This window comes from Zingiber officinale, chromosome 2B, assembly GCF_018446385.1.
Source record: "Zingiber officinale cultivar Zhangliang chromosome 2B, Zo_v1.1, whole genome shotgun sequence".
NCBI lineage: Eukaryota > Viridiplantae > Streptophyta > Magnoliopsida > Zingiberales > Zingiberaceae > Zingiber > Zingiber officinale.
In genome coordinates this window covers 128,505,935-128,518,683 of record NC_055989.1, presented here as the reverse complement: position 1 = coordinate 128,518,683, position 12,749 = coordinate 128,505,935, and the positions used below count along the sequence as shown (strand labels likewise).

General features: G+C 35.8%; 1 protein-coding gene across 2 annotated transcripts; it reads right to left on the bottom strand.

Annotated features, from left to right (window-relative positions):
• Positions 1-111: 111 nt before the first annotated feature.
• On the bottom strand, positions 112-12,099 carry LOC122047123 (casein kinase II subunit alpha-2-like). Of its 2 annotated transcripts, XM_042608191.1 has the most exons (11): positions 11,774-12,098; positions 9,738-9,867; positions 4,029-4,223; positions 3,614-3,771; positions 3,338-3,428; positions 3,146-3,211; positions 2,726-2,808; positions 2,458-2,521; positions 2,290-2,358; positions 1,381-1,438; positions 112-499 (listed from the first exon to the last, which is right to left on the bottom strand). In XM_042608191.1, the coding sequence occupies exons 1-10, from the start codon at positions 12,010-12,012 to the stop codon at positions 1,382-1,384; spliced, it is 1,152 nt and encodes a 383-aa protein (XP_042464125.1). In that variant the 5' UTR covers positions 12,013-12,098; the 3' UTR covers positions 112-499; position 1,381. The 2 variants fall into 2 exon arrangements, with proteins under 2 accessions (XP_042464125.1, XP_042464126.1); XM_042608192.1 differs by lacking the exon at positions 1,381-1,438 and having other exon boundaries at positions 11,774-12,099.
• Between the last annotated feature and the right edge of the window lie 650 nt (positions 12,100-12,749).

The window sequence follows — 12,749 nt, the reverse complement described above, 5'->3', positions numbered from 1 at the left end:
GGATGCTTCAAGCCTAGAACTTGTTAAAGACTCAATACTTCTTTGTGTTCACATTTTTTTTCGTACTTGAATTATTTATCAATTTATATGGAACATCAGTCTCAAACAGTGTAATTTCAAAGCCTAGTTGACCATTCTTTTGAACAAGAGTTCATGAAGGCTGGTTTACACTGACCTCACGGCCCAAAAGTCAACAAATTCTAGGCGTCTTGAACAAGATTCAAGACTATTAAGTGGCATATTGAATTCATTCATAGCTTCACGAGTCGAAGACTATTCTTGAATGGCTTCATTTTACCTTATATAGCATAAAGTGAATAACTCTGGTTTTAATATTATGTAAAAGCAATAAAAAAAATCCTTATTTTACTCCCCTTTGAATAGTCGTTTTCCATGATTGAATAGATTTCAGGTGACTTTTCTAGTCTTTGAATCTCCATCTCACATGAAAATTGTGTGGCTTAACATCTCCCTGAATTAGGCTTCATCTGACTAAAACCTATATTAAATCGCACAAGTCATAATCAACATAAATAGTCAAATATCCAATTATTATTCTACAGACACATACAAACAATACGACTAGAAAAAGGATTTCAACCAAACAGTGGCACATTGGAAGATAAATATACTCCAACTTCTACTGTTATTTAAACTAATTAATAGAATTAATTCAAGCATGCTATTATTTCTTAGCCAAAAGTATCAAGATTCCACATTTTAACTTGTTACATCCATATAATGGGTAGTTCTGAAGCATGCATTCTCAAGGAGACTGATTTAGCTACGAGTGATGACAACATCAAATGTTGGTTTTCCTTTTAAAAAAATAAAATCAAATTTAGACAAAAAATTTCAAATGTTGGGAAATGATTAAACACTATGAGGAAGGTCTTTGTGCCTCAAGACCTCCCTTAATCCGCATCTCTTGTTGCTACAGCCAAATTTTTTATAGCAATATTGTGTAGTTGATGTGGCTCAAAAAAAGCCCTTAACGTTCACACAATATCATAAACAAACAAATTTGATTATCCACATGTACTCTCTAACGTAGCTAGTTTGATGTCAACTATCTAAATTGTAGTTATATCCAATTAGCACGCAAGGGTATCCAATAAATGTATGAATACAGACATATAGAGTAGTACAGTTACTGTCGGGACGATAGTTTCAGTGACTAGTCATTGGTGAATCTACAAACTACAATGGGCGAACAAGCAATCTAGGCCTGACCAAGTTGTATCTGCACAAATGATAAACAACTAAATGGTTGGCTTTTGGGTGGCAATTTGGTTGAGTTAAGCAACCTTGAGCACACTCAACACAGTGTGAATCACATATCATATTTTAACATGGGAATCCAGGGAATGAAGTACTAACATTAAGTGTAACTTCTGCTGCTCTCTGCAGCTCTAACTTGAAGGAAATATGGGTGTGCCTGTAAATCATACAAGAGTCATATTAGCAGTCAGGAAAGCGGCACGAGCTAAAACATATTTATTAAATGTGGGAAACTCGTTGGAGATTGCATTGGTCTTCGCCATCATACACAATTAATAGTGATCTGAATAAGCAAGTCTGTCTATGACATAAGAGTTGGAACTGTTCAGACTATGGCAACAGGTTTGGTTAATATCTGAGGTTTTGACGATAGATGAATTGGAAAAGTATTCGAGTTTATTGATAGCATTGAGTTTGAGTGAGCCATCACTAAGTTATGATGATGAGTGAGCAGTGGGGAAAAATATATTTAGAAAGCTCAAAAATCAGTTTAAGCGTCACCAGAGTGATGTCATGTATTTCAGCTTCATTTTCAAATTATTGGGCATCCATGCAACTCTACACTATGAAGAGCATGGAGAGATCTAATCCACACAAGACAAACTTATTCTTTGGCATACTGATCGACAACAAGGCCAAAAAATCATAAGTATGCACCTGATGATACACTATAAATTTTTCATAATTCATGAAATTATGAACTCAACCTTAGATCAGTAGGTCAAAAATGTTCTGAAACTGTCAAAGTAGCGCATACTAAAAATTGTTTAAAATCAGTCTAGCAGACAAGTGGATGAACGCAGAATTTAGATGGAAGCATCTGAATTCTCAAGATGACAGAATAAACAGATGATATTTCAGAAATATTAGCCCAACTCAATTGCAGCATAAGGATATGATGATTAAAGCTGAATATTGAGGATGCGGTAGTAAAAATAATAGCTTGCACAGGCTAAAATTAGATTGGATAACTTTTAAAAAACTGGACAATAACATAAACTAAGATACCATAGCTTCCCTTGCTGTGAGCCTATCTTGGTGGTCATATCGAAGAAGCTTATCAAGAAAATCAATCGCCTGTATGTCAGATACATAAGTAGAATATTTTAATCAAACTAAAACTTAAAAGTATTGAAAATATATTTATGGGATAAGCTTTGGCAACAGTATCACCACCTCTGGTGAAACTAGATGTTCGTTGTCTGCATTAATGAATTTAGTCCAAGGCTTCCTGTTATGCCTGCATATTGTAAGAGTAGGGGAAAATACTAGTATAGGTTACACAGAGCTAATAAACTTTAGAGTAGAATTTACTGTTTTTCAAATAGATCATTTAACTAAATAATCATATAGATCATTTAACTAAATAATCATATCAGTTGCGTCAACAACACAAAACACCAAGTTAACATGCATGCGGGGAGAACACATTTTCAAAATTAACCTTCCAACAAGAGCTTCAAGCTGTGGATCAAGCTCTAGCTGGTACTTGTTTAAGTAAGCATTTAATTCATCTGTTCCAAGCACCTGAAATAAATTACCAGCACAAAATATAAAAAATTTTAATGTCAGTATATCATACAATCACATTATCAAAATGAAAGACAACCACAAGCCATAATAACAGAAACATTTAGCAAAATATCAAAGAAATGGAAGAAAAAAACAGAGTTCACAAGCATTAGTTTTATAGTTGTGAAAAAAAAGCCTGGCACCCAATCAACGGCTATGAATTAATTAATATTTATATTATATCTACCTTCCGATTAACAACTAAGGTAAAATATGAAAAGAGGGAATGGGTGAAGCAAATGAACTGAAACACTTAAAACAAGAAGATTAAATCGAATCAATTGATTACTACCTTGGCAATTTTCACAAGTTGGTCATGATTGTCACGCCCATAAAAGAAAGGCTCCTTGCGAAATATCTACAATCACATAGACTGCAGTATTTACAATCACAACAGATACGAGAAAGCATCAATTAGACATAGAAGAACCCCTGTCAGCAATTAACATGCAGTTCTTGAAACTAGATGTATGAAAGAACCTACCATTCCAGTAAACATACATCCAAGACTCCACATATCCAAGGAATAGTCATAATCCTGTAAATCAACAAGAAGTTCTGGACCCTTAAAGTACCTAATGTGACAAGATAACAAACATCCAAATTTCAAAGTATTCAGATAAACAGAAATTTAAAATATAATACTCATGGAATGATAAACAATGTAGAGGGCTAGGAAAAGAGTTAGTTGATCATTGTGTGAACACAACAGCATGAATATAGTGTAACCTGAATCACCACTGCATAAACTCAGACAAACCTTGATGCCACACGAACATTATACTCCTTGCCTGGATGATAGAACTCAGCAAGCCCCCAATCTATCAACCGAAGCTTCCGAAGCTCATGATCGATCATAACATTGTGAGGCTTGACATCCCGATGCATAATACCTTCTGAATGACAGTAATCTAATGCCTGAAACAATCAAGGAGAAAACACTAGCACTAGCATCAACAATACCTGACAAAGTAAAACTGACATACACCAAGATAGGGTGGGAATTGACTGATGAACTAATATTTATAAAATCTGATTAAGCAAGCCATCAAGTTTAGCTTATTTTTCTAGATGAAATATGATAATGCTTGATTTGTAATCTAGAAGATAGTTATGTGTTGTTAAAATAAGACATGTGACAGCTAGACCAGAAAGGAGAGATTAGTAGAGAGAACCTTGAGAAGTTCATAGATATAGTAGCGAATATCGTAGTCAGACAATGTAGAGTATAGCACTTTGAAGTCTGTGCTGTTGACATATTCAAATATCAAGCTAGGGGTCTTAGAATGTTCATCCCTCACAATGTCAAGAAGTTTAACAATATTCGGACCGCCACATAGGTTTTGAAGAATCTTTATCTCCCTTTTAATCTGCAACAGTATGAAAAACCAAGAAATTTGTAGTTAAAATATACATCATGTCTCCATAGATCTGAAGCAATCAAAATAAAACATAGTCTCTATACATCATGTCTCCATACACTATTCGCATTGGCACAAGAAAATGAACACACATTTATTGATGGCTACATCTTGACCCATAGATTTAAAGCAATCAAAATAAAACACAGAAACATTTTTGCAATGGCAGATGAGAATGAACACACAAAATAAATGGCATTATAAACCAAATGACGGGACGAGGGGCATATATAGATGACCTGAAAGAGTTGGGACTCATGGGTTGTTTCATATGTGTAATAATTAATGCTTTTATTAACAGTAAATTTGTTAACAATAAACATAAGAAGTACATGTCATTTGCAAGTGACAAGTAAAAGCATTATCTAGAATTTTTTCCTACAAACCTAGAACTTGTAGGATCGATGTGCTAGAGGGGAAGTGAATTATTGGTTGCTACTCGGAATATCGTACTGTTCTCCATACAAAAATTTTATACAAGTCCTGAACCTTTCCTAATAACCTATTGTGTTCTTTAGAAATTAAATTTGGAATCGCAAACAGAACTTAACATTATTGATTCCAAATTCAACTTATCTGTTTTTAGTGGTTTAGACTTGGATCGCAAGCGATGCTTAATATTATTGATCCAAATCCACCCATGTTACAAATTCGATTAAATATTTATTTCAGAGATCGGCTTCCAGGTTAAACATGGCGAGACATTAGACCTTCTTGGGTATGGGATCATCCACCACTTCCTAGACAAAGCCTTTCAACGAAATTCAATATTTAATCTCCTTATAGTAACCTTAGGTTTAACCAATAAGAACAATCGAATCCAAGGTTTAAAATTTCGACCCGTGCCGAGGTTTCGGTCCTAAACCGGAACGATACGGTTTCGGTACCGTATCGTGCCGTGTCGATATAGTTTCGATATTTTTTAAATATAAAATATATTAATTAAAAACTAAAATATTTAACATAAATATTTAAAAAATAAACAAGATAAAAAATAATCTTTTAAAAAAAGAAAAGATATGAAAATAGATAAATAAATAAATAAAAATTTATTATAATTTTTAATTAAAATAAATGAAATATAAAATTAATTAGATAATTTCATTAGGGTTTAATAAAGTCTCTTTAGATTATCCGCACCATAACTAGGAGTTGATTAAAAAAATTAACCCGTTTAATTAAAAAAAATCTGAAATCCGACACCACTCGCGAGCCCGCACGACTTCGGTGCTGTTGCAGGGTTGCACGACCAGCCATGGCTGCGGGGATTGCATGACCCCTTCGGCGTGACCACGTTGGTCGTGCAACCCCTTTGCAGTGACCGCAGGGTCGCACGATGCCTCCCTGGCGACAGCGGAAGGGTTATGCGACCCCTCTGTTGTGACCACGGGGTCGCGCAACACGTTGCACTTGTCGTGGATATGGTGCCGGGGTCGTGCCGGTGCCGGTCGCCGAGCGGAACGAGACGTTTCGCCCGTTTCGGCACGACACTTTAAACCATGATCGAATCACAAGATCGAAAAAAAAACAAAAGAAACACAAGATCAAATCATAAATCCAAAACCTAGAATCGTTAGCCTCTTGTGTTTGGTATTTCAAGATCTAAACAAAAGGATGAACTAGTTATGATGCGGAAACTAATAACTAGTTATATCTTTTGTAGCTTATAGACCTCACGATCTTCTGCCGTATTCCTCTTCTTATCTCGGACGACGTGTGGGCAACGATCTACCGAGACAAGAATCCACCCAAGCTTCCTTTTTCTCCTTGCAAGTTTCGGCCACCAACAATCTCCTAGAGATGAAGAACTTTGGCCACCAACCAAGCTCCAAGGGATGCTAAGAAACAAAGCCTCCTTTCTCTACTTCTTCTCCAAGCTAAATCCGGCCACCAAAATCTCCTTGAGAGTTGATGCCGCCGGCCACCAAAGAAGAAGAAAAGGAGAAGAGGAAGAAGATAAGGGTCGGCCACCACCAAGGAATAGAGGAGAGAAATAATAGATGTATCGTTATGAGGTGAGGCACCTTTACCCTCTCTTTTATATTCCTTGGTCTTGGCAAATAAGGAAAGTTTTATAATTTAAAATTTCCTTATTTTCCTTGCCAATATTTAAGAATGAAAATTTAATAAAAAACTTCCTTATAAACCTTTTAACGGTCGGCCACATCAAATCCTCCAAACAAAGAAAGTTTTAAACACAAAATTAAAACTTCCTTATTTATTTCCGAAATTTTTTTAAAATAAAAATTTCTCTTTTAAAATTCCCTTCATGGTTGGTTATAAAAGAAAATTTTTATAAATTAAAATCTCTCTATTAAAACATGTGGATGATTACGAAAAAGGAAAGTTTTCTCCAAAATTAAAATATTCCTTTTAACTACAAATAAGGAAAGATATCAAACATTTCTCTTAATCTTTTATAGAAACTATAAAAGGAAAGATTTAATTTTAAAACTCTCTTTTAAATCAAGGCTTCCACATAAGGAAAGATTTTAAAATTAAAATCCCTTTTATTTAATTGTGGTCGGCCACCCTTGCTTTGGCTCCAAGCTAGGGTCGGCCACAACTTGATCCATCCATGGCTTGATTTGGCCGGCCCTTGCTTGGGCTCCAAGCAAGGCTTGGCCGGCCACCTAAGGATGGGTAAGAAGGTGAGTTTGAGTGGGTATAAAACTATATAACTAAGAGGCTACGATAGGGACCGAGAGGAGGAATTAATTTTGGTCTCCCGATGAACTTGAGCTTCCCGTGTTCGCCCCGAACACACAACTCGAGTTCATCAATAATAACTCATACCACTAAAGAGTTATTATTGAACTACCGCACCAATCCCATATTACTATATGGGCTCCTTCTTATCATGAATATGTTAATCTCCCTGTATTTAAGATATCAAATGTCCACTAATTAAATGAGTTACTGACAACTCACTTAATTAATATCTAGTTCCAAGAGTAGTACCACTCAACCTTATTGTCATGTCGGACTAAGTCCACGTGCAGGGTTTACATGACAATCCTTATGAGCTCCTCAAGGGGACATCATCAACCTAGATTTCTAGGACACAGTTTCATTCTATAATCAACAACACACCGTATAAATAATATCATTTCCCAACTTATCGGACCTATTGATTTATCGAACTAAATCGCACCCTTTGATAAATTAAAGAAATAAATATTAAATATACGTGCTTGTTATTATATCATGATTAAGAGTACACACTTCCATAATAGCAGAGGTCTTGTTCTTTTAAAAAGTCAGTATAAAAAGAAACTACATCAAATGGTCCTGCTCAATACACTCAGAGTGTACTAATATAATTTTATAGTTAAGATAAACTAATACCAAATTACACTACAACTATTCCAGTGGTTTATTCCTATTAATCTTAGTCGCGAGCTACTATTTATAACTTATAAGGAACTGATAACATGATCTTCTGTGTGTGACACCACACACCATGTTATCTACAATATAAATTAAATGAACAACTACACTTAGCATATAAATGTAGACATTTGACCAATGTGATTCTTTATTTCAAAGTAAATGTTTACAAAAAGCTAGGCTTTTAGAATACACTCTAACATGAATAGCGCTCATAGCTTTCACGTTTGTTTAAAAACGTTCGAGTAAAACGCAACGGAAAGAAAGAAAGAAAGAAAGAAAGAAAACAAAACAATCACTAATAAGTTTCTTTTACTTAGTTCGAAGCTTGTGACGACTCCTCCAAGACCCGCGATCGTCGATCGCTTTCGTTGGACAATTTACTATCAATTCCGAAATAGTACAAGTATGAAATTACAATATTAAAACAACTGTAAAATCAAGAATACCAACAACTACAGATCTGAAGATTCTTGTTCTAGGTCGTCAGAGCAGTGTTTGGAAGTCGAGGAGGTGCTTTCTGAGCAGCGCGCAAGAACAGAAGTCGTTCGGAATGTTGTTGTCTTAACTCTTGGTCGAATTCTGCTTATATAGGTTGTTCCGAGCGCCTGGAACCCCTCCGGGCGCCTAGACCACGTGGCTCGGCCAATCGACGCGCTCCACATCAACTTATGGATGACTTTTGCGGTTCGGATGCCTGGACTGACTCCGGGCGCCCGGATCGCCAAGACACCCCAAGCCCACCCGAGGCGAGGTTGGTCAGGGCGCCCGAACCAACTTTTTCAGCCTCCTTTTCCTGCAAAACAAAGTTAGTCCAGGCAATAAACAATATATATAATATGAATTTGACAGCCTCTGACTGTCTAGTTATGACTTTGAGTTTCACTGAACTCTTCCCTCTTTGGTGAACGCGTCCTCACCTACTCCTTTCAGGAGAGTTTACCTTTTGCCAGATCGGTCCTCCACGACCGTACACTTCAGGTCTTCATGTTGAACGTCCGCTCCACGACCCGACTTCCACTTGGTTCGCGACCACCAGGATTTTCACCTAGAGTCCCCGACTCTAGGATTTCGCCCAAAGTGCTCGACCCGCCAAGACTTCGCCTTGCCTAACCGCAATTAGGACTTTCCATTGCCTAGGGTTACCACCCCCTAAGACCTAGGGTTACCTCCCCTAGGGTTTCCACTTACCTAGAATCCACTAGGACTTTTGCCTAAGAACACTTAGGACTTTCCTGCAAGCTCATTCACACTTGTTAGACAACAAGTCATCTTAACTTTGGAACCTTTGCCATAATCAAAACTTAGGTTCGATCATCTGGTGCTCTCTGCACCAACATAACTCCTATTCTTTGCTACATTGAATATAAACTAAGTAGTATCATTCTCAATATTACCATCACCCATATTTAAGTATAAGAAAGGCCTTTAAGTTTTTACTATCCAACATAGCCTAGAAACATATACACAACTAGCACTTAAATGATTTGCACATCCAATGGTTTCATGGAGCTATAGCAATAGAAAATATGTTGTTTCACCCAAGGTCCAACATTCCGAAGTCTGTTCTTTAAGTTGAACATCAAGCACTTGTAAAAATGTTATTCATGAAATAATATTATTTCATCCAAGATTCAACATTTTTTTGTGCATTATAGAGTCATTAGAAGATTATAAAATTACACAAGTGAATAGATTTAGAAAGATTCGAAATAAGCTGGATAACAAGCAAAAGCATGAATTACATATCTCCCTCCGCTTTTCTCACACTTGACATGATTACACTTTGACTAAAGTACCACACACTGCTTTCTAAGTTTCAACTTTTATTTAACAAGGAGTCAAATTGGATCCTTTGATTAAGAACCTAAACAATGAACAAAATTACTAAACAAAATAACTCATGTCATCTTTTAGAAATACAGAAATTTTGATTTCAGTTTGAAGTTTGAACTCCAAGTAATAGGGAATTCTTGAAATGAACTTCTAGTCTTTACCAGTGGAGACTACAGTGGAATATCTAAAGACATTTAATTCTAATATCATATAATAAATTACCAATGACATTGGTACCTTCTTTTTCTTGACAGGCTTGAGGATCTTAATAATGCAACTCTTATTGTTGAAAACATTTACGCCCTCAAAAACCTCACTATATTTTCCTCTGCCAACCTTCTGAACGACGTCATAGTCATCCTGGTTTCTGAGATGAAGTACATACAAAAGGTTAGTAAAGACTCAAAGAACTGCACAAATTGCATGATGCAAGATTCTTACTAACCAGTGGCATCATGAAAGTTAGCATCTACTCACATATGCAAACACAACAATACTATTCTTGGTTACAATTAATTGAACAACCAGATTAAGATTATATTAATAATAAAAGGAAAGCAGATTTTCACATATGGAGGAAATAACAAAATATTGCTGTGAGGTGTTATATGTATTTTACAACTTTTAGAAGCCCAAAGAGTTTTGACTTTTGTATTTGTCAGTCCCTCCTCTAATGCATACTGTGTATTTAGCTTTTACAAGTTTGGCTTGATAAAAATTTATTTTACAGATCCTTTTATTTAGAAGAATTAGTTTATTAAGTTAATTTTTGATCGGGTGACTATCCTGTTTAGAAGATAGGAGATTTTTCTCCGAATCCGATCCAAGTCTTTTTAGGTATAGGATTATTTATTTTTAGAAATACTTTTTTCGTAGTTTCAATTTTTTGGGGGGATTGGAGTCTGACCTCAATCACACATCTTAATCAATTTAATAATATTCCCCTTAATAATTTTTGTTATCTGTATGAGATTGTGGTTCCTTGTGTTGCACCACCTTCACCAAGCTTTCCTGCTTTGCATTATGGCAAAAGAACATAGTGAATTCTGATGTTGATATTAAGCACAATTGTCATGAAGATGTCAATGTTGTTGATGTATTTGTGTTCAAATATCTTTGTTGTCAACCAGTTCTTCACTAAAAAACCTTCAAATTTGGTGTTACATTTATGTCTTGTATGAAAATAGATAAGTGAATTCCCTCTGGCCTTGACTACCTTCCTTTTCTAAATAATGATTTTTTAGGAGAACTTTCACATAGCTTACAGTTAGACCCCATGTAATCTTATAATATTTTACTTCTACCTAGCATCCCAAATAAGCTAACATTTCTTTCACTTTAATCCATGCTTAAAGAATTTAAAGTCATTTGTCGTGTCCTGAAAAGAGACATTAGCTCAGGTATTACCATTTAGCTTTTTCCTACCAGTTAATTATATTTAAGGAGTACGTGGAAGAGCTCAAATACAAGTCCCTGTACCAGACCCATGAACGTATGTTACTGAAAAGCACTCACTGCTTACAGTATCTTGCAATTGGTTTTATCCTGCAACCAAATTTGCAGACTTCAGACCTATTATCTAGCCAATATGCTATGAACACTAACTTGTTTGGATTTAGTTCATATGTACTAAATTATATGCGTGTTTACCCTCAACCAAAGCATTACGAATGAATTCAATCATATTCACATGGCAGTACATTCCAAACCTATCTTGTACAACTCCCAATACTTGACAAATTCATTTAACTGTAGATCCTAGCAACTCTAAAAAAATGGTTGCAAAGAAGAAATAGATTGATCAAGATAAGTAAACAAAATTTGTCCATGTGGGAAATCTTAGAGGGGTAATGAAATGATAATCATGACAAACAAAAATCGGCCAGTGGCCAATGAAAATAATTCAAACAACAACTTTCACATCTCAATGAATAGGCATTGGGAACCAACAGATGAATAAGTGAAGATAATTCACCTAAGCTAGAAACATCCAAGAAAAAAAACTAATTACTCGTAAAGTGACAGCCTACGATTGGCTATATGTGACGCCAAAAAATATATATAAACGACCAGCAATCAACTATAGGGAAAAACGTGAAACATGATGGCGCGAGGGATTTAAGAAACAACCAATAATCACGACAAGGTAAAGAATTTTCTATATTGATAGATATAGAGTATATCAAATAGGTTCAAAAAGGTGTTAAAGAAACTTATTAGGACAAAAATGATTATTTATCGTCGTCGCATCGATGGCTCGAGGCCTGGCTTACCCCCACTGCACGGTAAGAGACTCGTAGTCCCAGTACTCCTTGGGCCGTTGGACGTTGACATCGGCGTAGACCCTTGCCTTGGACATTGCTGTGCGGTCACCGACCTCGCTGATGCCGATCGGGCACAGCGGTGAAGGCAGAGAGCGCGCAGGAGGTGCAGGGAGAGCTACGAGAGAAATGGAAGCGGCGACGGATACGGCGACGGCGAGGAGGATCCGGCGATTAGGAGTATCTCTCATTCACTCGCCCTCATCTCCCTCGCCTCGCCTCGCCTCGCCGCCCAATTTTCGTAGCTTGCAAATTAAGTAACGGACTCGGAGGCTCTGACTTGGAATTTTACAAATACATACGCGCAGTCTCTAAATTTCATAAACACTCTCCGAGAAAAATTTCTTTTTAATTTCCGCTCATAGATATACCGTAAGCTCTACACAAAATTCACCGACCGATTTATCCTGTTTACCGATGATAAAATTCTGTAAAACTGAATCAGTCATCTCTAAAACTAGTTAATAAGATTAAATGGATTTATTATATTATCAAGAATATCATTGGGTAGTAATGTGATTCGCGATTCCATATTTATGAAGTTGGCGGAGGAGAAGAAGATCATCTGTCTTCAGAATTAATCGAGTCTAAAGGCTGGAGTATCTGAATTATCAAACAATCTTTTTATGTCAATTAAAATCAAAATAAATATAAAATTAGTTATTAATTAAAAAAAATCAAATAAAGATAGAAGCTTGGATTTAAAAGAAGCCTCTTAAAAAATTACAGATTGAATTAATATAAAACTAGGATTTATAAGTATTTTCTTATATATTTTTTATTTTTAGTGGACTATTTAAGTATTTTTCAATTACTAATATTAAAAAAAGGTAGATAACTAGTAATATGGGAGCTTGGATTGAAAATGCAAAACTTAGCACAAGATTTGTTATTTGTATTTGTGCATCTCTCGATTGACGGTCTCCTT